The sequence below is a fragment of the Artemia franciscana genome, chromosome 20 (assembly GCF_032884065.1).
Source record: "Artemia franciscana chromosome 20, ASM3288406v1, whole genome shotgun sequence".
Lineage (NCBI taxonomy): Eukaryota > Metazoa > Arthropoda > Branchiopoda > Anostraca > Artemiidae > Artemia > Artemia franciscana.
The window spans coordinates 31,349,902-31,373,957 of record NC_088882.1 but is presented as its reverse complement, the minus strand read 5'-3'; the positions used below and the strand labels follow the sequence as shown (position 1 = coordinate 31,373,957).

The 24,056-nt window shown below is 35.3% G+C and overlaps 2 protein-coding genes across 5 annotated transcripts in view; both read right to left on the bottom strand.

Annotated features, from left to right (window-relative positions):
• The window catches only part of LOC136040112 (uncharacterized), a 35,169-nt gene extending 28,533 nt beyond the window's left edge, over positions 1–6,636 (bottom strand). Inside the window, exon 1 of one of the 2 annotated variants that reach the window (XM_065724206.1) lies at positions 6,519–6,636. In XM_065724206.1, the coding sequence (XP_065580278.1) occupies positions 6,519–6,532 (14 nt within the window). In that variant the 5' untranslated portion in view covers positions 6,533–6,636. The remainder of the gene's footprint in view (positions 1–6,518) is intronic. The other variant, XM_065724208.1, reaches the window with a different exon arrangement.
• A 3,705-nt stretch (positions 6,637–10,341) lies between these two features.
• The window catches only part of LOC136040117 (pickpocket protein 28-like), a 137,792-nt gene continuing 124,077 nt past the window's right edge, over positions 10,342–24,056 (bottom strand). Inside the window, exons 8-9 of one of the 3 annotated variants that reach the window (XM_065724214.1) lie at positions 13,421–13,512; positions 10,342–10,619 (exon numbers count right to left, since the gene is read on the bottom strand). In XM_065724214.1, the coding sequence (XP_065580286.1) occupies positions 10,531–10,619; positions 13,421–13,512 (181 nt within the window). In that variant the 3' untranslated portion in view covers positions 10,342–10,530. The remainder of the gene's footprint in view (positions 10,620–13,420; positions 13,513–24,056) is intronic. The other 2 variants (XM_065724213.1, XM_065724215.1) reach the window with 2 other exon arrangements.

Here is a 24,056-nt window from a genome sequence, read left to right as displayed (position 1 = left end):
GAATAATAATCTAACTGTTACAAACCAATTAGAGCCAGATCAAACCTTAGGCTATATGAGAGAACCGAACTTAACTGCATTCCACCAGCCTCATGTAACAAAAGAAAATAACTGCAACCAATATTTAATATGAAACTTGTATTTCTTGAGTATATCTTCAAAAATATTTATATTTAATATAAGTATGACAATATAGTATACATAATATATATAAAAATGAAAATATTGTTTGTATGACAATTTTTTGAAAATGGTTTCATAGTTTGTTCACACCTCACAAATTAAAAATGTTAGATGGTCATTAAAAAATAAAAACTATTGTTTGCTGGTACATGAATTTTTTTTAAATGGTTTCATAGTTTGTTGATGGCCTATAAATTAAAATGGTCATTAAAAATGTATTGTTAAAATAAAAATGAAAACTATTGTTTGCTGGTACATAACAATTTTTTGAAAATGATTTTAAAGTTTGTTCATGGTTTACAAATTAATGTTAAATGACATTTTAACATGTCAAAAAACACAATATGACATGCACAAAAGTTATCAAATGTAGGGCCTAAGAATTATAAAAGCACAAACAATGGCATGGTATCTTTTAGTTAGAAATACAATTACTATACTAATTCAAATATGGTATATATAAGCGAGGGGGCAGGTATAAGACAAAATAAACTTTTGTAAGTCTGAGCACTAAGTTTCCTACAGATTGCAAGCCTGGTTTGACAACAAGTCCCAGAAGCTTAATATCTCCTTTCTACCAACTAGAAAGCAGATTGCTTAACCATTTGAGTTATCTAAATTATCTTATCAAACAGTTTGTGGCAACCAATTGTAAGTAAGGAGCATTTCAGCTGAATAGCAATTAAAACTCTAAAAAATGGAATTTTGATATCAATAGATATATCCAAAGAATCAACACATGCTGATTCCAAACACAAATGATTCTTTGAGTTTAGTGATATTCATTAAAAAGTGTTACCATTCCTGCAGAATTTTCTGTGGGGAGGGAAATTTCTGGGGGTGAACATTCCACAGGATATTTTACACTAGGGGATTTGACAGAATTCACATGTGAAATCATTTTTATTTACCTTACTTTTCAGGGGATTTGGGTTTCCATAAAAAAAATTCTCATGGAAAGGAGTTTCCATAGTGATTGGAAAAAAGATTAGAAATATAAATCCTTCTCAAATAAAAGTATACCAAGGACAATTTTTCAGGCTTAATCATAAGCAAATAATTTTATAGAGGGGGGGAGGGGTGGATTTTCACCAAGGATAAAATTGTCCAGAGGAAATTTTATGGGGGTGTATTTTGCGTGGGAGGAACTTCCGACAGGAATTTTCTATAAGGGGAGGGAATTTTTCATAGAGGGTGAGCCAGATCAACCAGCATTATTTGAAAAATAGATAAGAAATAAAATTAAAAAGAACAAATTTTTCCAACTGAAAATAAGAAGCAACAATAAAACTCAAGACAAACAGAAATCACTCTATATATGCAGAGAAAAGCAACTGGTAACTTAAAATTAAGGTAAAATGTTGTTTTGCCAAATTTCAATAGGTTATAGACCTGTTATGTAGGCAAATTACTGGGCCCTCTAGAGGGAGAAGGAGTAGAGGTGGGTACTTTAAATACCTTCCTGGGATATTCTTTAGCCTGTAGACCCATCCCCAAAAGTTTCATTTTCCTAACCTAACCCCTGTCTGAGATAGCCAAAAGCCACTAAACTAGAATTTTACCATAGCTACTGTAGTGATTATGATTGCTTTGCTTTGCTAGTGCTTGTGTTTATTCTTGCTGTGTGTGCTATGCTTGCTTATATTGCTTTTTCTTTATAGGAGCTTGGGTTAAATAAATGCATTAATCACAATTGTTGCATGGTGTCAGAAGTGGGATCTTGGCATTGAAATATAACAGCACTATGGAAGTCCAACAGCCATCCATCAACTGGGATGCCACCTCCTTGGCAGATGAATGGAATCGATTTGAACAGCATGCCCGGTTGATGCTTATAGGACCGCTGGCAGAAAAGACAGAAAAATCTCAGTGTGCCTACCTGCTTATCTGGATGGGATAAAAGGGACGAGAGATCTTCAATACTTTCAAAATGGAAAAGAGTGAAGCCAACAAAATTGAACCCCTTATCAAATACTTTAAAGACTATGCAAGCCCAAAGAAAAACACTGTGTTTGCAAGATACATCTTCCAGAAGAGGGACCAGTTAGAAAACAAAAGTATTGAAAGGTACATTACAGAATTAAAAACATTGGCCAAACCATGTCTGTACACAGAACAAGATGAAATGATTCGTGACCGAATTGTCTGTGGAATTTGAAACCAAGCTGTTTGAGAGAAACTTTTAGCGGAAGGTGACTCATTAACTCTTGAGAGTGCAGTGTCAAGATGTAGAACCTACAAAACAACCCAATCTCATCTAAAATCATTCAGTGGTAGTAAACCAATATCTATCAAGCAGGAAGTTGATGCAATCACACGTGGTCCAAGCCAGAATAGCTTCTGTTAATAACCACACCAAGCGTAGAGAATGCTATTTTTGTGGTGGATCTTACTTGACCAATCATGCATGTCCAGCAAAGGTGAAAATATGTACACAGTGCAAGAAGCCAAACCATTTTGCAAGGGTCTGTTGCAGCAACAAAAACGTAAACACCATTGATGAAGAAACTGAGTCATTCAGAGAGGCAGTCGATGATCAAGAAACAATTTTCCTGTATGCCATTGACAAAGGTAGTGGCAAAGATGAAGCCCCTGTCCCACTGACCTTAAACAACCAGCTTTCAGTCAACTTTAATGAACCTCATCAAACTGGTACTCAATGTTAATGCAGAACAAACCAGCATAGACGAGAAGTACAAAAGCCTCTTTGAAGGCATTGGCTGACTTGAAGGGGAATACAACATCCATCTAAAAGGTGGGTCCATACCAACCATCTATCTGGCCAGAAGGGTACCAGAGGCACTAAAAGACAAACTCCAGGACGAACTTAACAGAATGGAAAGAGACGGAATCATTGAAAAAGTCAGAGAGCCCACAGAATGGGTAAATTCAATGGTGATGATTGAAAAGAAGAACGGACCTGTAAGGCTATGCATAGACCCAGTAGACCTCAACAAATGCATAAAGCGCCCTTACTATCCCATACCTACCTTAGAAGATGTTACAGCCAAGCTGCATGGTGCAAAGGTGTTCAGCAAAATGGATGCTTGGTCAGGGTACTGGTCATTAGTCCTTTCTGCAACTGCATCTGAGATGACAACCTTCAGCACTATATATGGGCGTTATCAATTCCTAAGAATGCCCTTTGGCTTACTTTCCACACAAGATGAGTTCCAGTGCTGTATGGAAGAAGCATTCAAAGGGCTGGAAGGAGTAGCCATCATTATTGATGATATTCTAGTTTATGAGCAAACCAAGAAGAGCATGATGAAAGACTCCAAGCTGTTATAGAAAGAGCACTAGAAAAAGGTGTTAAATTCAACAAGGATAAATGCAGCTTCAGTGCAAGTAGCACATGCTATTTTGGGCACGTAATTGGAGCAGATGGCATGAAACCAGACCCAGAAAAACTGAGAGCCATCAAAGAGATGCCCAGACCTCAGAGTTGAAAAGAGCTGCTTACCCTCCTTGGAATGTTGAACTACCTCGCAAAATACATTCCCGACTTCAAAAGGAGCTGTATGCTATTGTCTATGGATGCAAACACTTTCACCACTACCTCTATGGGAGACACGTCAACATAATCACTGATCACCGCCCGCTTGAGACAATAGTCAGAAATCCTATCCACAAGGCCCCTCCAAGGGTACAGAGACTAATGCTATAACTCCAACCATACAATCTTCATCTGCAATTCCGGCCAGGTTCAGAAATACCAATTGCTGACACTCTTTCTCATCTCCACCTTCCGGATATTGATGAGAAACTAGCAACAATGTTCATCAGATCTCTAGACATCTTCCTATAAGTGATGAGAAAATCCTACAAATCCAGGAAGAAACTTCCACAGATAGCCAACTCAAGATTCTGGTGAAAACAATCCATGAAGGCTGGCCAAAAAGCAGAAAAACATGCCAGTCAGAGGCACATCCATTCTGGAATATCCAGCATGAACTGTCAACAAACAAAGGGATCATCTTCAAAGGCAAGAGATTGGTCATACCCAAGATATTACAGCCAGACATCCTGAGACAACTCCATGCTGCTCATCTTGGAGTAGAAAAGACCAAGCAAAGAGCCAGAATGCTGGTTTATTGGCCTGGCCTGAATGCAGACATTGGGCAGTATGTCCATAGTTGCCAAACATGTCATCAAACCAAAGAGAGCCTATGATCAGTCACAAAATACTATGTCTTCCTTGGCAAAAAGTTGCATCTGACCTATTCATGCTCAACAATAATGACTATCTTGTAACAATGGACTATCATAGCCATTTTTTCAAAGTAGACAAACTCAGCTCCACTACATCAAAGGCCGTCATCTCCAAACTCAAATCTCATTTTGCCAGATATGGCATCCCATCTATACTAATATCTGACAATGGCCCTCAGTACTCTTTGGTTGAATTCCAAGATTTTGCCAGGACATGGGGATTCACTCACAGAACCTCAAGTCCAATCTACCCCCAGTCCAACAGCCTTGTGGAAAAGACTGTCCAGACAGCAGAGCCTCATGACAAAGGCATCAGAAAACAGTGAAGACCCATACTTGGGACTGCTTGAATACAGGAACACACCCATGGATGGACTAGCCTCACTGTCCCAGCTTCTGATGTGTTGTCAATTGAGGACACTTCTACCATCTACTACTGACCACCTAAAAAAGAAAGTGGTCAGCAATCGCAAGTTTTTGGAGAAACGCACAGCTCTCCAGAGACAATAGAAGTGTCAGTATGATGCAACGTCTAGGCCTCTTCCATCAGTAGAAGTATGGAAATCAGTATATGTGCAGAAGACTCCAGGTGGCAAATGGAGCCCAGCAAGAGTAATTGCCCAATCTGAGGCCCCTCAATCCTACATAGTTGAGACAGACAATGGGTTTGTCATAAGACGGAATAGAGTTCACCTCTCAAGCCGCCTTGGAGACTACAGACCTTGGCGGGCCACATGTCATATCTTTGACCCCATTCTCTACTCTAAACAAAGAAATTCCAGCTCAAAAATCACTGTCACCACCTGGAAATCAGCTCAGCAGATCACTGCTGCACTCCTCAGCACCACTAGACTGAATGGAGACAGAGCTCACCTCATCTAAAGCCTCAATTCAGCCATGTGGAGCAGCACCTCTCCCCCAAGTTGGTGCAAGAACACAATCCACAAGAGTGATCAACCCGCCAAAGAGATTGAACCTGTAAATAGTTGTGTGAAGTGAAAAGTATGCAATGTGTATACCAGGAGTACATATGAGAGAAGTGAGCCTAGCACCTTCTTGTACTCTTAAAAAAAAAAGAAAAAAAAGAAGTGTTAAGCATGATAGTAGATTTTACTAGTGTAACAAACTTTATGCGTACTTAGAATACACAATAGAGAAGCAAGCCTAGCACCTTCTTGGGATGTAAATAAATTTAGTGATATCTCAGATAGTGATGATATGGTGCAGTACTGGTGTATTGTGAACCAATTAGTTTAAAGTGAAAAGAAGGGAGATGTAGTGATTATGATTGCTTTGCTAGTGCTTGTGTTTATTCTTGCTGTGTGTGCTATGCTTGCTTATATTGCTTTTTCTTTATAGGAGCTTGGGTTAAATAAATGCATTAATTGCAATTGTTGCAGCACCTCCAGTCCTTATCTATAGAGAGGGCACTGACCTTTGAGGACTTTCAAAAACCCATGTTATAAAAGTGAAACTTTGCAAAATAGATCTTCTACTCAAATAAAAAACAAGGAAAGCATTCTCAGTTGCACAACTTAGATCAAACCCAATTTTTGATATTTAAAAGATAGCCTAGTCTATGCAATATACATTTAATAGATTTAGAAGAAAAAAACATTAGTAGCCTATAACTTTAACTTCTAGCCTACTCAAATAATAGGAATTAAATTTTCAAAACTAAAACAAGAGAAAAAACTGAAAATTAGGGTACAATGTTGTCTTATGAAAATATGTATCAAGTAGCCTAGAAGACAATGAAATCAGAAGAGGGTTAATATAGCAGCTCGGAAATACCTTTCAGAGTATGTTTTTGACCCTGAATTCATTAATGAAAGTTTTATTTTCCTAAATAGGTCCCTTTCCAAGAAAACTATAGCTTGAATTCTAAAGTCAAAAATGTTGCAGGCCTCAAGCCTAGTCTATGACTAAAACATTCAAGTGAAACACATTCTTAGCCTATTAAGAACATATAGACAATTTCAATAGTGTAAAAATCCACTTCTTAGATGGTATAATACAGATTCTGCAGAGATTTAACTGTTAAAGTGGTTATTAGCTATAAGCCTAGTCTACTCAAGAAATACAAACTAAGGGTGATATTTGACACTGAAAACTACGTTTACCCTAAAATAGACATAAGCGTCAATGAAACTCTATCCAAGATTTTATGATATACCAATTCAGAAGGTATTTTCCTAAAATAAACTTTAAGCAAATATTTCTTCTTCTTTATATATGCTTGTTATTGGGCAGTGTTGCCTTTCGGCGAAAAAATATTAGATCCTTGAAAAAATCCTTAAAAACAGCACATATATCACTAGATTACTGACTAGAAATCACTAGAAACCACTCGAGTTATATTATTCTTTATCATTGTAATTAATAATAGGTTTTGTTTCTTTAACATGTTCCACATAGGCGCACCTACGGGAAGACGGTAAAATTAACCCCTAGATATGGAAAATTAGCTTAAGATTGAAGTTTTGTTTTTCCCAGGCAAAAATTACCCCTGAAATTTTGAACAATGCCTTTTTATATGTTTATACAAATAATAGAACGAAATCATCGATTCTTCCCTGAGTTTTTCCGAATTGGTACCCTTGGCTTGTACTCCGATCCCTGAAAATTGGTCATTTTCGGTAATTGTCTATCATAGCGCTGACCAGTCCAGTTATTCATCAATTGACGCATTGTAAAACCGGTGTCTTTCATTACTTTATTTCAGAAAAATGTTGCTGCAACACCTCACGTTGCCCCTGCACCGTAAATGTAGTTTATACGTTCTGCGAATGAGGTTTTTAGTGATAGCTGAACAAAAAGCTAAAATTCTGTCACATAATTTGAAAAATTAGCAGTATTTGGTTGAATTTCACATGAAATTTTAATTATATCCCTCTCATGTTTTCGACATCCTAAGTGAATTTTTTGAAATGGATTTAGTAAAATACGAAATATTTTTACTTTGCATTTTCATAGCTTTGCCAAACAGTCCAGTTTCAGCTAAGCAGGTAAATTTCTGTTTCTAAATTTTAATAAGCTATTTACTTACAGATTTAACTGCTTTTTCATTGATTTAACCTATTTTTAATGATGCTAATATTGAACGGAAAGAAAAAAATCAATAGAAGCAGAATATGAGTTTGATTAACAGAGCTGGAGAATATATTTTAATTTCACGGCTTCTCAGAAGTATTCTTGTCTTAGAATCATTGATCTGAGAAATATTTAATTTATGTTAAAAAACAACCATTGAAAGTATTTCATCACCAGTTCTGATTATGCCAAATTTGAAACATATCAAAACTGTTCGATTCTTTCAGTACTATCATAGATCCAAGCTGTTGACATCTTTTGTTAATGAATGACATCTTGAAATTGTTTTTTGAAAGGGCAAAAAGTTTACAGAAAAGGACACTCTTTAATCCTCTAAAAACTCCAAATCATTTACCACTTTGCAACTTACTGAGTTATATAGAAGGAAACAGGTAATCCTTAATCTCAGATTAAAATAAAAAAAAATAATTGCAATGAAATACTCTGGACACTAGAACAAAGGGATGGAATGACCGAGCTAACGACAAAATACGCTTAATGAATCAAAATAGATCTAAAAAGTGAATAAAAAATCTTTTCATGTGAAAGTAAGAAGCGAGAATCCCCCCCTCAATCCTTTGCTCTTCACATTAAAGTTACTTAGTTCTTCAAAAAAGCTTTTTATTCTAATTCAAAGGCCCTTGTGTTTCAAAGTCATTTGAAGAGAATTGAGACAAAAAGTCAAACTCCAGCGTAAAGAGTAAGGTATTGAGCAGGAGACAGCCCCCCTCTTAAGCGGGATAAATTCTGTTCGTCTTAAGTTTCAATGTTACTCCTTACTTTCAGTCGAAAAACTTTTTTTATTTAGTTTTTGATCACTTTTCAAATAATTCCGAGAAACATATCCCCCTCTGTGGATAACACCCCATCAAACAATTTCTCTATGAATAGTTCCATATGTGGAAAATGACCCATGGAAAATGCCGCCGGATAATTTTATCCTCACTGAAAATTACCCTCGGGAAATGTACTTGGACAATTCCACCTGGGAATTATACCTAGCTTACTTTCATCTGACAAATATTTTTTTAAATTTAATTTCTGGTCGTTTTTAAACTATGCCAGAGTTCCAAAAAAAACTACCCCCCTCCCCTCTATTCCCTGATCGTAAGGTTCTTCTGCCGAAAATTCCCCCATAGAGAAATGTCGCTTCACAGAACTCCTCATGGCGATGTTCTACACACGGAAAAACTCAGACAATTTTAACTGCTCTGAAAAGTTTCAGTGGACAATTCCCCGCAACATGTTTACATGTAAAATTTAAGCAAATAAAACAAATTTCCCTTAGGAATTCAGGAACTCCTCCGCTATACTATTTCCCCTAGAAAGTTCATCCCCAGAAACATGCCTCCCCCCGTAAAGCTTTCCCCGTGGAATCCCCAGTCTTACAAAAAATACTACCCCTCCCAAAAAATGTTTGTATACATTCTAATAAAAATATTTCATGTAAATGATGATAAAATCTCATAGCTTAATTCCCTTTTCCCACAGCCTAGTCAATTCATAAGCGTCTCAATGGTCGTAGGTCATATTATCCTTAAAGTGAAACTTATTGGACCTTTCAACAATGCTGAACAAAATGGTTATGTCTAAATATTATTCGGAAGATATAAGGGGAAAAGAGGTGTATGAGGGGGGGGGGTATTGCCCTTACATAGATTATGTTGGAGGAGGAGCGTGCGTAACTGTGTTGGCCTCAGGCAGCTTGGTGCTGCAGTGAGTTATTATTATTAATAGTAGTAGTAATAAAATTAAAACCTGTTTAAGCTTATGGCATATCAAGCACAGGACCTAAGGTTTTAAATGCCTGGTGCCGTGAACCTCATCAAGAAGAAAATGGGGTAATTTAATGTTTTATATTTCTTTATTTTACAGCCTCTTCCTACAGGATTCTGTGCCTTTTTATTTTTTTAATTTGTAATGGGGACACATTTCATCGTCGGCCTTATTCTATCTAATTTTTAGCCTTATTCCACATATTTTACCGTAAGCCTTATTCTATTTTATCCACCTTTTTGACGTCATGCATGCAAATAGTGTTTTTTTTAGTTTATTCAAGATCTCCCTCCAACATTCCCTGAAAGTTTCAACATGTCTTTTTGTTGTTCCTGATATCATACAGATACGCCCTTTTGACTGCTTGGATCAACACAGTATTTTTTTATGTAGTTTAGCTGCCTCTTCTACATTCTTTGAAAGTATCAGCTTAAAATCCTTTTTTGTTCCTGAGATATTGCAGACATACTCATTTGACAAGTTAGGTACAAGTAGGTCTTTTTTTACACAAGTAATGTGTTCACAACGTATCTTTTGGCTAGTTAAACATTCCCCTCAACTTCTCTTAGTTTTATCTGAATACCCATAGCTGCTCCTGAGAGACCCTTCCCGTTTTTTCCATTATAATGTAATTGTTCTAACAATTGCTAAGTTTAACTACATGCAGCCCTTGTCCATGACCTGAGGGGCCTTTCATTTCTAAGATTATGTTATTAAACTTTTCCACTATTTGAACAAAATTGCAATATAAAATTTTTGATCAAATGTCTTCGAGGGTTATGAGAGGTAGGTTGGAAAAGTAGGACAGTGGACAAGCTGGTTGCCCTCTTGTTGCTTTTAATCCTTAAGAAAATGAACTAGACCTTTCAAGTTTCAGTTGAATAAGAACCCTCTAAAGTTTTTAGGACCAACTCTTTATATGAACTGGCTTTAGAAGAAAATGATTAATAAATAACGCATTTGAGTCTTATGGTCCTTTTCAACTGGCCACGCTAGAGCGTTGATTCTGTTTACCTTTTGCCTGATAGAATATTCCTCTTGAAAAAATGTTTTACTAATGTGTAATAAGTTAGGACATAGTAGTTTGATAGTATATATATATATATATATATATATATATATATATATATATATATATATATATATATATATATATATCAGACATATACGATTACAGGTTATATACGATTTCAAATATATATTTTTGCTCAAAAAAGATATCTTCTTGGTGAAGTTTTGTGCATCTGACAGCCTTGTGCTCATTGCTTACTTGCATGATAGACAGAAGAAAAGAAGTTCGATGCAGCTTATAATACTGATGCCTGATGCAAAACCAAGAAGTCCACCACAAGAAGCTAAAATAAGAAGAAGAACGTCATAAAAGCCCTTTCTGACTTTTAGAATTTTGTAGAAAATTTTAGACTAAACCCATTATATAAATGGAGCAAATTATACAGACTAAGCGACATAGATCAAATTATCTCGGTCATGGCTTAAAGTAGATTATTGATTTTTTAAAATTGATAGGAATTTTACAGAAATATATCCTCACATAAGTTTAATTAAAAGAGACATGCTATACAATATTAAAAAGCCATCTAATTTCAAAACTGTAAACATTCTTGATCCTATGAATGAAATAGTTGAGCGTAAAATTATAACACAGCGTTGGCTAAACATGGCATTCAATATTTTTACAGTTCTGAAATGCTTTCGAGAAACCCTTTCCTAAAATTTTTCTAAAGGGAGGATGAACAGGGGTATATATGTCATAAGGGTAATTGTGTTTTATATGGTACAAACTCGAGATGTGAAGTTATGTTAATCCTAATAAAATATACAAAAATATGGTGAAAATACGATACTTCAGTAACGAAATTATGAAAACTGCAACAAAGAATTATGGTAGGGTGCCACACAAAACGCATTATATTAAATACATAAGCTGACGTAACCAAGCCCAACCAAAATATTGTCTTCATATATTAAATATTTAATAAAAATATACCTACAACGTAGATTTCGACAGCGCCTAAGCTAATTTTCTTCAAGTACTGACAGGTATAAACCGGCTATTATCGGATCTGTAGAGCCAAATTCTCGAGCGTGTACCAATAATACACAATTACCGTCATAAGAATTAAACTATTACTGAAGCCCTGTTTATCCAACTTTTAAGAAGACAAAAATTAGATAATTATCTAAGGTCTGGCGGTTACGAAATTTTTTTCCGGCCAGAAAAAGATCTTCCTTGGAGAACATCCACTCTCAGGGAAGAGGTGCTGTTTTGGTGTTTCACCCTCTGTATCATGTTCATCGCTGCTCGAGCCTTGTGTATGAGCCTTATTGCCTTTCTCACCCTGCTGGGGAAAATAATTCAACCAGGAGCGCGCTAATTACTCTTTTACCCTTCCACATATTATTGTCATTTAAGAGGTCCAAAAATTGACATGGTATCTTTGCAAATATAGGTGCAATAGTGTCGGTACTTACGGCCTATTCAAGTATCTGTGCAGAATTCCATGGTTTTCAAAAATACATGTAGTGCGACTACATTCAACTTTTCCTACTTGTAATTGCCGCTCTTACTACATGTAACTACTACTACTAGTACCACTTCTGCTACCACTACTGCTACTATTACTACTGCTACTACTACTACTACTAGCTGCTACTACTACTACTACAACAACAACTGCTACTACTACAACTGCAACTTCTTAAACTTATATTCTACAAAGTATTACTAAACTATATTCTGCAGCAAATTCAACTTCTCTATCTAATTAAATCTAAAAAGTTAACACGCATCCAGGCTATTAAAATGACACAGATGAAAACGGCTTAAGAAGGGAACAGGGTATAAAATTAAAAATATCAAGGACAATTTAAAGGGATATAGAACTTAATCAAAATAAACTATTTGTAACCAGATTGTTAAGGAAGTGTCTGCAGAATATTCCAGGCAAAACTCTGTATTTTAAGTTAGAATTCAAGGTGTGTTTTGGGGATATTAAACTTAATCAAAAACCCTTTGTGCCTCCACGAGCTTATCTGCCTAATCTGAATGTTGTCCAAATTCTGTCCAAAATGGACTGAAATTACAGTAATTGACCAAGTAAAACTCAAAACGAGCCAAAACTACTACAAAATGAATAGGGTCAACTACCTTTGTGCCTTTTAAAGATCAGAGAAAAAAATGCACTTAAATCGAAAAAAAATGTATTTTAAACATTTTGGAACAAACTTATTAAATACAAAATTATTAAAACTTTCAGGAATGAAAATTTTTATATATCAAACTGTCAATCCAAATTTATTTGTTCTTTTCTGTTTATTGGCTATGATGCACATTTTTTCAATTGGATTTGATACGTTTAGAACTGAAAAAAACATAGCTAAAACAAAAGATTGTTTTCATGAAAGGGCAAGTTATGTTCTAGTCTTTGGAAGGCACAGGTTAACTTTGCAGCTATTTGTGGTAGTTCTGCTTGCTCTGAGTTTGAGTGGGTCATTTATTGTAATTTCTTGTTTGTTTTGGGAATCACTTATTTATTGATAGTGATTTATAGTATTTTTGTGCTTATAAAATCCTTTGACTTTATTATGCTTATTTTTGTAGCATCTTTGTAAATTAATTAAGGAAAAACATGCCTTCAATAATAAGTTTATTGTAAAAAATGAAATCTGGGTGTTGCATTGAGACATCAATCGGGATAATTCTTCTTCACCAAAAAGCTTCATAGTTGTCTAGACTATGCCAAATTCACAAAAAACTCAGTACTATAATTATTTATCCGTCGAGTGGTTTGACGGTATTTTGGCTTTTGTCTCAATTACTTAGAGTTCGGTGTTATGGATGATTAATCCGCACTAATCCTTTTTTCCGGTAAATTTCAATTGTAGCTGAATCTGCTTTTATCCAATAGCAAGGTTTACAAAGCCCCATTTTGGAGGGGGCTCATTTTCAGGGAAGCAAAAGTGAATTTCAAACAGATTTAATATATATCTTCATATGTTAAAATATGTTTAGCACATATTTTAGCACATTGAAACATATTCATAATATAGGCAACTTATGTACAGAATATGAAAAACTATAGAAACAATTGCAAAATTGGTTTCGGAGTGGGCATCCTGCCCAAAGGCTACTTACCTATAAAATCTTGCCATCCAAATCTCAAATCACGCCATCTCGTATCAACGTAGTCATGATTGAAAAAGACTGTCAACTTGGCCAAATTTTCCCTGAAATAGAAATTTCTATTCAAAACTAGTAATAGTGATGTAATTGCCTATAGAATATACAGAAATGCATATAGTTTGATGTAGTTACTCAAGTTAAAGCATCTTAAACCCAAAAGGTGCGTAATTATGCAAAGACATTCTTCCGGCTTTGGCTTCCCTATTTAGTTTTCGGGACTCTCATGAATAATCTGTGTCTCTTTCAATTTTACTACCTACTACCTTTTAAGCAGTTTCTTGCCTTTAATGTAAATACTAAAATAAATGATAATAAAAATTGCTTTCTCTTAAAGTTATGCGTTCTACCAGGTATTAATAATATTTATAGTATAAATTTATTACCCATAAAATGCAAAAACAACAATATGGAGTACAAAAATTGAGGAGAAAAGAAAACAAAAGACAACCCAAAAATAACTTTAGATAGAATAAGAAAGAAAACTATTTAATCAACTTTAGGGGAAAAAATGCAAAATTGAGGCACTAACAGAGACAAACTTCAAGGTTTCACGCATTAAGTCTCAGTAAAACAATTTATTTGAGATGGTATATCAACAAGATCAAACCCATCGACTAATTTAGTATTACGCATCTAATTTAGATCGCAGTAAACGAGTCAAAATTTACAATATCAGAAGTATGCATCTGGAAAAAATTGAAAAAAATGTGCATCATAGGTATTAAACAGAAAAGGACAAATAAATTTGGATTGTCAGTTGGATATATAAAAATTTTCATTCCTGTAAGTTTTAATAATTTTGCATTTAATAAGTTTGTTACAAAATGTTTAAAATACATTTTGTTCCGATTTAAGTGAATTTTTTGCTCTGATCTTTAAAATATTAGGTTTCTAATTAAGTTTAATATCCTCAAAACGCATCCTGAAATTCGAACTTAAAATCCAGAGTTTTGCTTGATCTAATCTACAAAAATGGTCCAATCTACAAAAATGTGGGATTTCGTATTTTTTGCCAGAAGACAAATCACGGGTGCGTGTTTATTTGTTTGTTTGTTTTTTTTTTGTTTTGTTTTTTTCCCAGGGGTCATCGTATCGATCAAGTGGACCTAGAGTGTTGCAAGAGGGCTCATTCTAACGGAAATGAAAAGTTCTAGTGCCCTCTTTAAGTCACCAAAAAAATTGGAGGGCACTTAGGCCCCCTCCTACGCTCATTTTTTTCCCAAAGTCAACGGATGAAAATTTTGAGATTGCCATTTTGTTCCGCATAGTCGAAAACCATAATAACTATGTCTTTGGGGATGACTTCCCCCCCTCCACAGTCCCTGGGGGAGGGGCTGCAAGTTACAAACTTTGACCAATGTTTACATACAGTAATGGTTATTGGGAAGTGTACCGATATTTTCAGGGGAATTTTTTTGGTTTGGGTGTGGGGTTCAGGGGAGGGGGCTATATGGGAGGATCTTTCCTTGGAGGGATATTTCATGGGGGAAGAGAAATTCAATGAAAAGGGCGCAGGATTTTCTAGCATTACTATTAAAAAAAAACAATGGAAATATAAACATGAAAAAGTTTTTTCAATTGAAAGTAAGGAGAAGCATTAAAACTTAAAACGAACAGAGATTACTACGCATATGAGGGTTCTAAAAATACTTTAGCATAAAGAGCGAGGTATTTAGGAGGAGATAAATACTTCGCTCTTTATGCTAAATTATTTTTAGTAATTTCAACTATTTATTCTTCGGCCTTTCTGATTCAGGGGTCATTCTTAAAGAATTGGAACAAAACTTAAGATTTAGTGTGAAGAGCGAGGTATTAACGAGGGGACAAACCCCCTCATATATATAATCAAAAACATAAGAATATAAAAGTTTGTTACGTAAGTTAATTCTTAAGTTACGTATATTTTTTACTAATAAAAACGTTTGTTAAAAATTAAAAGTTCTAGTTGCCTTTTTAAGTAACCGAAAAATTGGAGGGCAACTAGGCCTCCTTCCCCGCCCCTCATTTCTCAAAATTGTCTGATCAAAACTAAGAGAAAGGCATTTAGCCAAAAAAATTATTATGCAAATTTCATTTTAATAATTTATGTATGGAAAGCCAAAATCAGACATGCATCAATTCAAAAACTTTCAGAAATTAAATAAAAAAACAAGTTTTTTTAAATGAAAGTAAGGAGCGACATTAAAACTTAAAACGAACAGAAATTCCTCAGTATATGAAAGGGGCTTTTCCTCCTCGACACCCCGCTCCATGCGCTTAAGTTTGATTCTTTCTCGCAACTCTACTTTTTAAAACAATAAAAAACTTTAGCGTAAAGAGCGGGGCGTCGAGGAGGAAAAGCCCGTTTCATATACGGAGTAATTTCTGTTCGTTTTAAGTTTTAATGTCGCTCCTTACTTTCAATTCAAAAAACTTATTTTTTTAAATTTAATTTAGCATAAAGAGCGAAGTATTTATCTCCTCCTAAATACCTCGCTCTTTATGTTAAAGTATTTTTAGAACCCCTCATATGCGTAATAATCTCTGTTCGTTTTAAGTTTTAATGCTTCTCCTTACTTTCAATTGAAAAAACTTTTTCATGTTTATATTTTCATTGTTTTTTTTTTAATAGTAATGCTAGAAAATCCTGCGCCCTTTTCATTGAATTTCTCTTCCCCCATGAAATATTTCTCCAAGGAAAGATCCTCCCATATAGCCCCCTCCCTTGAATCCCATACCCAAACTAAAAAAAGCCCCCTGAAAACGTCGGTACACCCCAGTAACCATTACTGTATGTAAACATCGGTCAAAGTTTGTAACTTGCAGCCCCTCCCCCAGGGACTCTGGGGGGGGGGGGTAAAGCCATCCCCAAAGACATAGTTATTATGGTTTTCGACTATACGTAACAAAACGGTTATCTCAAAATTTTGATCCGTTGACTTTGGGGAAAAAATGAGCGTGGGAGGGGGCCTAGGTGCCCTCCAATTTTTTTGGTCACTTAAAAAGGGCACTAGAACCTTTCATTTCCGTTAGAATGAGTCCTCTTGCGACATTCTAGGACCACTTGGTCGATACGATGACCCCTGGGGAAAAAAAAAAACAACAACAAACAAACAAACAAATAAACACGCACCCGTGATTTGACTTCTGGCAAAAAATACGAAATTCCACACTTTTGTAGATTGGACCTTGAATTTTTTTCTATAGGGTTCTCTGATACGCTGAATGCTATGTTGCGATTTTCGTTAAGATCCTATGACTTTTGGGGGGTGTTTCCCCCTATTTTCCAATATAAGGCAAATTTTCTCAGGCTCCTAACTTTTGATGACAAAGACTAAATTTGATGAAACTTATATATTTAAAATCATCATAAAAATCCGATTCTTTTGATATTTCTTTTAGCATCGAAATTCCGTTTTTTAGAGTTTCGTTTACTATTGAGCCGGGTCGCTCCTTACTACAGTTCGTTACCCCGAACTGTTTGATTAAATAAAAAAAAACAAGTTTTTTTTAACTGAAAGTAAGGAGTGATATTAAAACTTAAAACGAATAGAAATTACTCCGTGTATAAAAGGGGCTGTTCCCTATTCAATGCCCCGCCCTTTACGCTAAAGTTTGACTCTTTCTCTAAACTCTACTTTCTAAAACAGTAAAAAACTTTAGCGTGAAGAGCGGGGCGTCGAGGAGGGAACATCGCCTTTTATATACGGAGTAATTGCTGTTCCTTTTAAGTTTTAATATCGCTCCTTGCTTTCAGTTAAAAAAACTTTTTTTTTTACATTTAATTTCTGAACGTTTTTAAATTAAGGCATGTTTGGTTTTGGCTCTCCGCACATGAATAATTAAAACAAAATTTACATATTAATTTATTTTTATGGCTAAATGGCTTTCTCATAGTTTTGATCGGACGATTTTGAGAAACAAAGAGCGGGGGAGTAGACATAGTTACCCTCCAAATTTTTTGTTATTTAAAAAAAGCAACTAGAACTTTTAATTTTTTACGAACGTTTTTATTAGTAAAAATATACGTAACTTACGAATTATCTTACGTTACAAACTTCTATGTTTTACAAACTGTTCGTATGTTTTTTACGTATATGAGGGAATTCACCACCTCGTCAATACCTCGCTCTTTACACTAAAGCTTTAATTTTGTCCAAATTCCTTAAGAATGACCCCCGAATCACAAAGGCCTTAGAATAAACAGTTGAAATTAATAAAATTATTTTAGCGTAAAGAGCAAGGTATTAGGAGGAAGTGAAGCCCTCATATGCGTAATAATTTCCGTTGGATTTAAGTTTTAATGCTGGTCCTTACTTTCAGTTGAAAAAACTTTTTCATATTTATTTTTTCATTGTTCTTTAAAAAAAATGCTAAAGCATCCTGCGCCCCCTTCATGGAAATTTTCTTCCCCCATGACAAATTCCTCCTTGGAAAGATCCCCCCACATGACTCCCTTCCCTCAACCCCTCCCCCAACCAAAAAAAACCTGAAACCGTCTGTACACTTCCCAATAACCATTACTTTGTGTAAACACTGGTCAAAGTTTGTAACTTGCAGCCTCTCTCACGGGGACTTTGGAGGAGTAAGTCATCCCCAAAGACATAATTAATAGATTTTTGACTATGCTGAATAAAATAACTATCTCAGAATTTTGATCCAGGGACTCTGGGAAAAAATGAGGGCGGGAGGGGACCTAGGTGCCCTCCAATTTTTTTGGTCATTTAAAAAGGGCACTAGAACTTTTCACTTCCGTTAGAATAAGGCCTCACACGACATTCTAGGAACAATGGGTCGATAAGATCACCCCTGGAGAAAAGAATAACAAAAAAACAAACAAATAAATACGCATCCGTGATCTGTCTTGTGGCAAAAAAGCAAAATTCCACATTTTCGTAGAAAGATGCTTGAAACTTCTACTGTAGGGTTCTCTGATACCCTGAATCTGACGGTGTGATTTTCATTAGGCTCGTAACTTTTGATGGGTAAGTCTAAACTTAACAAACCTTATATATTTAAAATCAGCATCAAAATGCAATTCTTTGGTGTAACTATTGTTATGAAAAATCCGTTTTTTAGAGTTTCGGTTACTATTGAGCCGGGTCGCTCCTTACTACAGTTCGTTACCACGAACTGTTTGATGAATGGATGAAGAAATTAGCTGTGATATTTATGTAATTCCTTGTAGAAAGAGGCTTCTGAACTGCTTGCTTGATCCTGTGCTTGACTTTAAGAAAAATCTCGCAACTGCTATGACAATAAATTAAAACAAATTTTCAACAAAAGGTAAAGCACCATTAAAAATAAAATCTAAACAAAACAATTTAATATGGATAGGAGAAGTAAACGGATTCAGAACAAACAAATTTAAAAAGAACAACGATTATACTTGTACTGGAAAGTAGTTTATTGCCGCCGTGACAAGTGCCAAGGCCCAAACTATGCCCGGGCGTTGGTACTTGGCGCATGGCAAACTCGTACATTTTGATTGGCAGGCATGTTCTCTAATTACCTATTAGCATAATTATTGCGTTAGTTTTCAGTTTTTAAGTCATGTAGCGACAAATCCGACACTTCAAATGAACTAAGAAATTTTGGCTTGAATTCAATTCCTTCTTCTTGTTAATTTATCAAATAATAAAAGCATATCCTATAGCTGCAGATACAGCTGGCAATTACAAGTAGGAAGAGTTGAATGTAACTGCACCATATCTACTTTTGAAAACCATGGAAAACTGCACAGATACTTGAAGAGGCCGTAAGTAACGACACTACTGCACCTATATCAGACAGTTCGTGGTAACGAACTGTAGTAAGGAGCGACCCGGCTCAATAGTAAACGAAACTCTAAACACGGAATTTTGATATCAATAGCTACATCAAAAGAATCGCATTTTAATGCTGATTTTAAATATATAATTTTAATCAAGTTAGTCTTACCCATCAAAAGCTAAGAGCCTGATAAAATTTGTCTTATTTTAGATAGGCAAATACTCTTTATAATCAAATGTAAAAATTTAGATTTAAATCCAATATTTTTTTAATTAGCTTTAATTTTTGATTTAACGGGACTTGCAGGATGTTGTCAACTTTTACGCTGTTAGCTTTTTTTTGTTATGCTACTTCTTTTCGTTAATTTATCAAATAATAAAAGCATATCCTGTAGCTGCAGATCTCATCTTTGCTTCATTTCCATGCATCATTGCCTCGCACATTTTTATATGTCTTTGTGCTTTTCGCATTGTGATCATCGAAAACACTTTTTTTAGCTGTTCGGATTCATTCAAAATAGTATGCCTCGTATAGCAGTTGATGATATCAATACGATCTGGCCCCAGATCAAGAAGTAAGAAGCAGCCAGCCTGCCTCCAAACAAAAACACCGGCGGGATTTCCTCAAAATGCTGATGTGAGATCATCAACACGAAAAAATAAAATAAGAATAAAAAATGGATAAAAGCCTGTGAGAGGGGCTTTGAAATTTTTTTTTATTTCTTAAATTATTTTAAAATTATTTTTTTGACTTAACAGAATTTATAACCCTTTAATTTTACCTATTTCAAATATTTTTCTCAAGGAAAAATTGTAATGTTTTGGGTAATTCGTTTTCTCGTTCAATTATTTCTTCATTAGCTAGGTCATCCGATTTGCACATGCCAAGCAATTCTAAATAGAATGAATAAGCAGTTTTTACTCAGCCTTTCTTTCTACTATTCTTGAATATTTTTCAAGTATTTCAACAAGAACTGCCAAGACTTAAAGAAGCAAGGGGTAACATGGGAAAAGCAGACAAACCTGAAGCAATAAATATAAATTTAGATGCTAAAAAAGTATTACTAACATTACCGTAATAATTACAACTTTTACGATAAACAAACAATCGTTTCTCTAACACTTTTTCCGTTTATATTAAGATATAAAATCTAAATAAAATTTTGTGGATCCACTCCCTTAAGTCTTTTTTTAATTTTCTCTACACATTAAAGTCCGCAATTGACATCACTTAAATTTTGTATTTGAATGGAATGATAAGCAATTGGTTTATCAAACAGTTCGTGGTAACGAACTGTAGTAAGGAGCGACTGGGCTCAATAGTAAACAAAACTTAAAAAAATGGAAGTTTGATACCAATAGTTACCTCAAAAGAATTGAATTTTAATGCTGAATTCAAATATATAAGTTTCATCAAGATTAGTTTCACCCTATAAAAAGCTACGAGCCTTAGAAAATCTGCCTCATTTTTTATAATAGGGGGAAACACCCCCTAAAGGTCATACAATCTTAAAGAATACCACACCATCTGATTCAGCGTATTAGAGAACCTTATTGTAGAAGTTTCAAACTCCTATCTATAAAAATGTGGAATTTCGCATGTTTTGCCAGAATACAGATCACGGCTGTGTGTTTATTTGTTTGTTTTTTTGTTGTTTTTTTTTCCCAGGGGTGATCATATCGACCCAGTGGTCCAAGAAACTTGCGAGAGGGCTTATTATAACGGAAATGAAAAGTTCTAGTGCCCTTTTTAAGTGACCAAAAAAATTTGAAGGCACCTAGGCCCCCTCCCACGCAAATTATTTTCCCAGAGTCACCGGATCAAAATTCTGAGATAGCCATTTTATTCAGAGTAGTCAAAAACCTTCTAACTATGTCTTTGGGGACGACATACTCCCCCAGAGTCCCCGTGGGAGGGGCCACAAGTTACAAACTTTGACCAGTGCTTACATATAGTAATGGTTATTTGGAAGTGCACAGACGTTTTCAGGGGGATTTTTAGATTGGGAGGGGGGGAGAAGAGGGGGATATTTTTGGGGAAATTTCCTTGGAGGAATCTGTCATGGGGGAAGAAAATTTTTATGAAGGGAGCGCAGGATTTTCGTGTATTATTTAAAAAAAATGAAAAAACAATTATGAAAAAGTTTTTTTCAACTGAAAGTAAGGTGAAGCATTAAAACAAAACGAACAGAAATTATTACGCAAATGATGGGCTCACCTCCTCCTAATACATCGCTCTTTACACAAAAGTATTTTTAGTAATTTCAACTATTTATTCTACGGCTTTTGTGATTCAGGGGTCATTCTTAAGAAATTGGGGCAAAATTTAAGCTTTAGTGTAAAGAGCGAGGTACTGACGAGAGGTTGAACCCCTTCATATATGTAATAAAAACATGAGAATACAGAAGTTCATTGCGTAAGCTAATTTGTAAGTTACGTATATCTTTTACTAGTAAAAACATTCGTAAAAAATTAAAAATTCTAGTTGCCTTTTTAAGTAACCAAAAAATCAGAGGGCAACTAGGCTTCCTCCTACGCTCCTTTTGACAAAGCCATTTAGCCAAAAAAAATATACAAATTTCGTTTCAATTATTCATCTGGGGAGAGCCAAAATCAAAACATGCATTGATTCAAAACCGTAAGGAGCGACATTAAAACTAAAAACGAACAGAAATTACTTCGTATATGAAAGGGGCTGCTTCCTGATCAACGCCCCGCTCTTTACGCTAAAGTATTTTACAGTTTTAAAAAGTGGAGTTAAGAAAAAGAGTCAAACCCTGAGAAAATTTGCCTTATATTAGAAAATAGGGGAAACAACCCCTAAAAGTCATAGAATCTTAACGATAATTACACAATCAGATTCAGCGTATCAGAGAACATTATAGTAGAAGTTTGAAGCTTCTGTCTACAAAAATGTGGAATTTTGTATTTTTTGCCAAAAGGCAGATCACGGATGCGTGTTTATTTGTTTGTTTGTTTGTTTTTTTTTCCCAGGGGTGATCATATCGACCCAATGGTCCTAGAATCTTGCAAGAGGGCTCATTCTAACGGAAATGAAAAGTTCTAGTGCCCTTTTTAAGTGACCACAAAAATTGGAGGGCACCTAGGCCCCCTCCCACGCTAATTATTTTCCGTCAGTAAGTCACCGGATCAAAATTCTGAGATAGCCATTTTATTCAGCGTAGTCAAACAACCTTATAACCATGTCTTTGGGGACGACTTACTCCCCCCCAGTCCCCGTGGGAGGGACTACAAGTTACAAACTTTGACCAGTGCTTACATATAGTAATGGTTATTTGGAAGTGTACAGATGTTTTCAGGGGGAGTTTTTGGTTGAGGGAGGGGTTGAAAAGAGGGGGATATGTTGGACTTGGAGGAATTTGTTGTGGGGGAAGAATATTTGCATGAAGGGAGCGCAGGATTTTCTAGTTTATTAAAAAAAAACAATGAAAAACAAATATGAAAAAATTTTTTCAACTGAAAGTAAGGAGCAGCATTAAAACTTAAAACGAACAGAAATTATTACGCTTATGATGGGCTCACCTCTTCCTAATACCTTGCTCTTTACGCTAAAGTATTTTTTTTCAACTATTTATTCTACGGCTTTTGCGATTCAGGGGTAATTCTTACGAAATTGGGACAAAATTTAAGCTTTAGTGTAAAGAACGAGGTACTGACGAACCAACTCATATACGTAATAAAAACATGAGAATACAGAAGTTCATTACGTAAGCTAATTTGTAAGTTACGTATATCTTTTACTAATAAAAACATTCGTAAAACATTAAAAATTCTAGTTGCCTTTTTAAGTAACCAAACAATCGGAGGGCAACTAGGCTTCCTCCTCCGCTCCTTTTTTTGCAAAATCATTCGATCAAAACTATGAGAAAGCTATTTAGCCAAAAAAAATAAATATGCAAATTTTGTTTCAATTATTCATCTGGGGAGAGCCAAAATCAAAACATGCATTGATTCAAAACCGTAAGGAGTGACATTAAAACTAAAAACGAACAGAAATTACTTCGTATATGAAAGGGACTGCTTCCTGATCAACGCCCCGCTCTTTACGCTAAAGTATTTTACAGTTTTAAAAAGTGGAGTTAAGAAAAAGAGTCAAACCCTGAGAAAATTTGCCTTATATTAGAAAATAGGGGAAACAACCCCTAAAAGTCATAGAATCTTAACGATAATTACACAATCAGATTCAGCGTATCAGAGAACATTATAGTAGAAGTTTCAAGCTCCTGTCTACAAAAATGTGGAATTTTGTATTTTTTGCCAAAAGGCAGATCACGGATGCGTGTTTATTTGTTTGTTTGTGTTTTTTTTTCCCAGGGGTGATCATATCGACCCAATGGTCCTAGAATCTTGCAAGAGGGCTCATTCTAACGGAAATGAAAAGTTCTAGTGCCCTTTTTAAGTGACCACAAAAATTGGAGGGCACCTAGGCCCCCTCCCACGCTAATTATTTTCCGTCAGTAAGTCACCGGATAAAAATTCTGAAATAGCCATTTTATTCAGCGTAGTCAAACAACCTTATAACCATGTCTTTGGGGACGACTTACTCCCCCACAGTCCCCGTGAGAGGGACTACAAGTTACAAATTTTGACCAGTGCTTACATATAGTAATGGTTATTTGGAAGTGTACAGATGTTTTCAGAGGGAGTTTTTGGTTGAGGGAGGGGTTGAGAAGAGGGGGATATGTTGGGGGAGCTTTACTTGGAGGAATTTGTTGTGGGGGAAGAAAATTTGCATGAAGGGAGCGCAGGATTTTCTAGTTTATTTAAAAAAAACAATGAAAAACAAATATGAAAAATTTTTCAACTGAAAGTAAGGA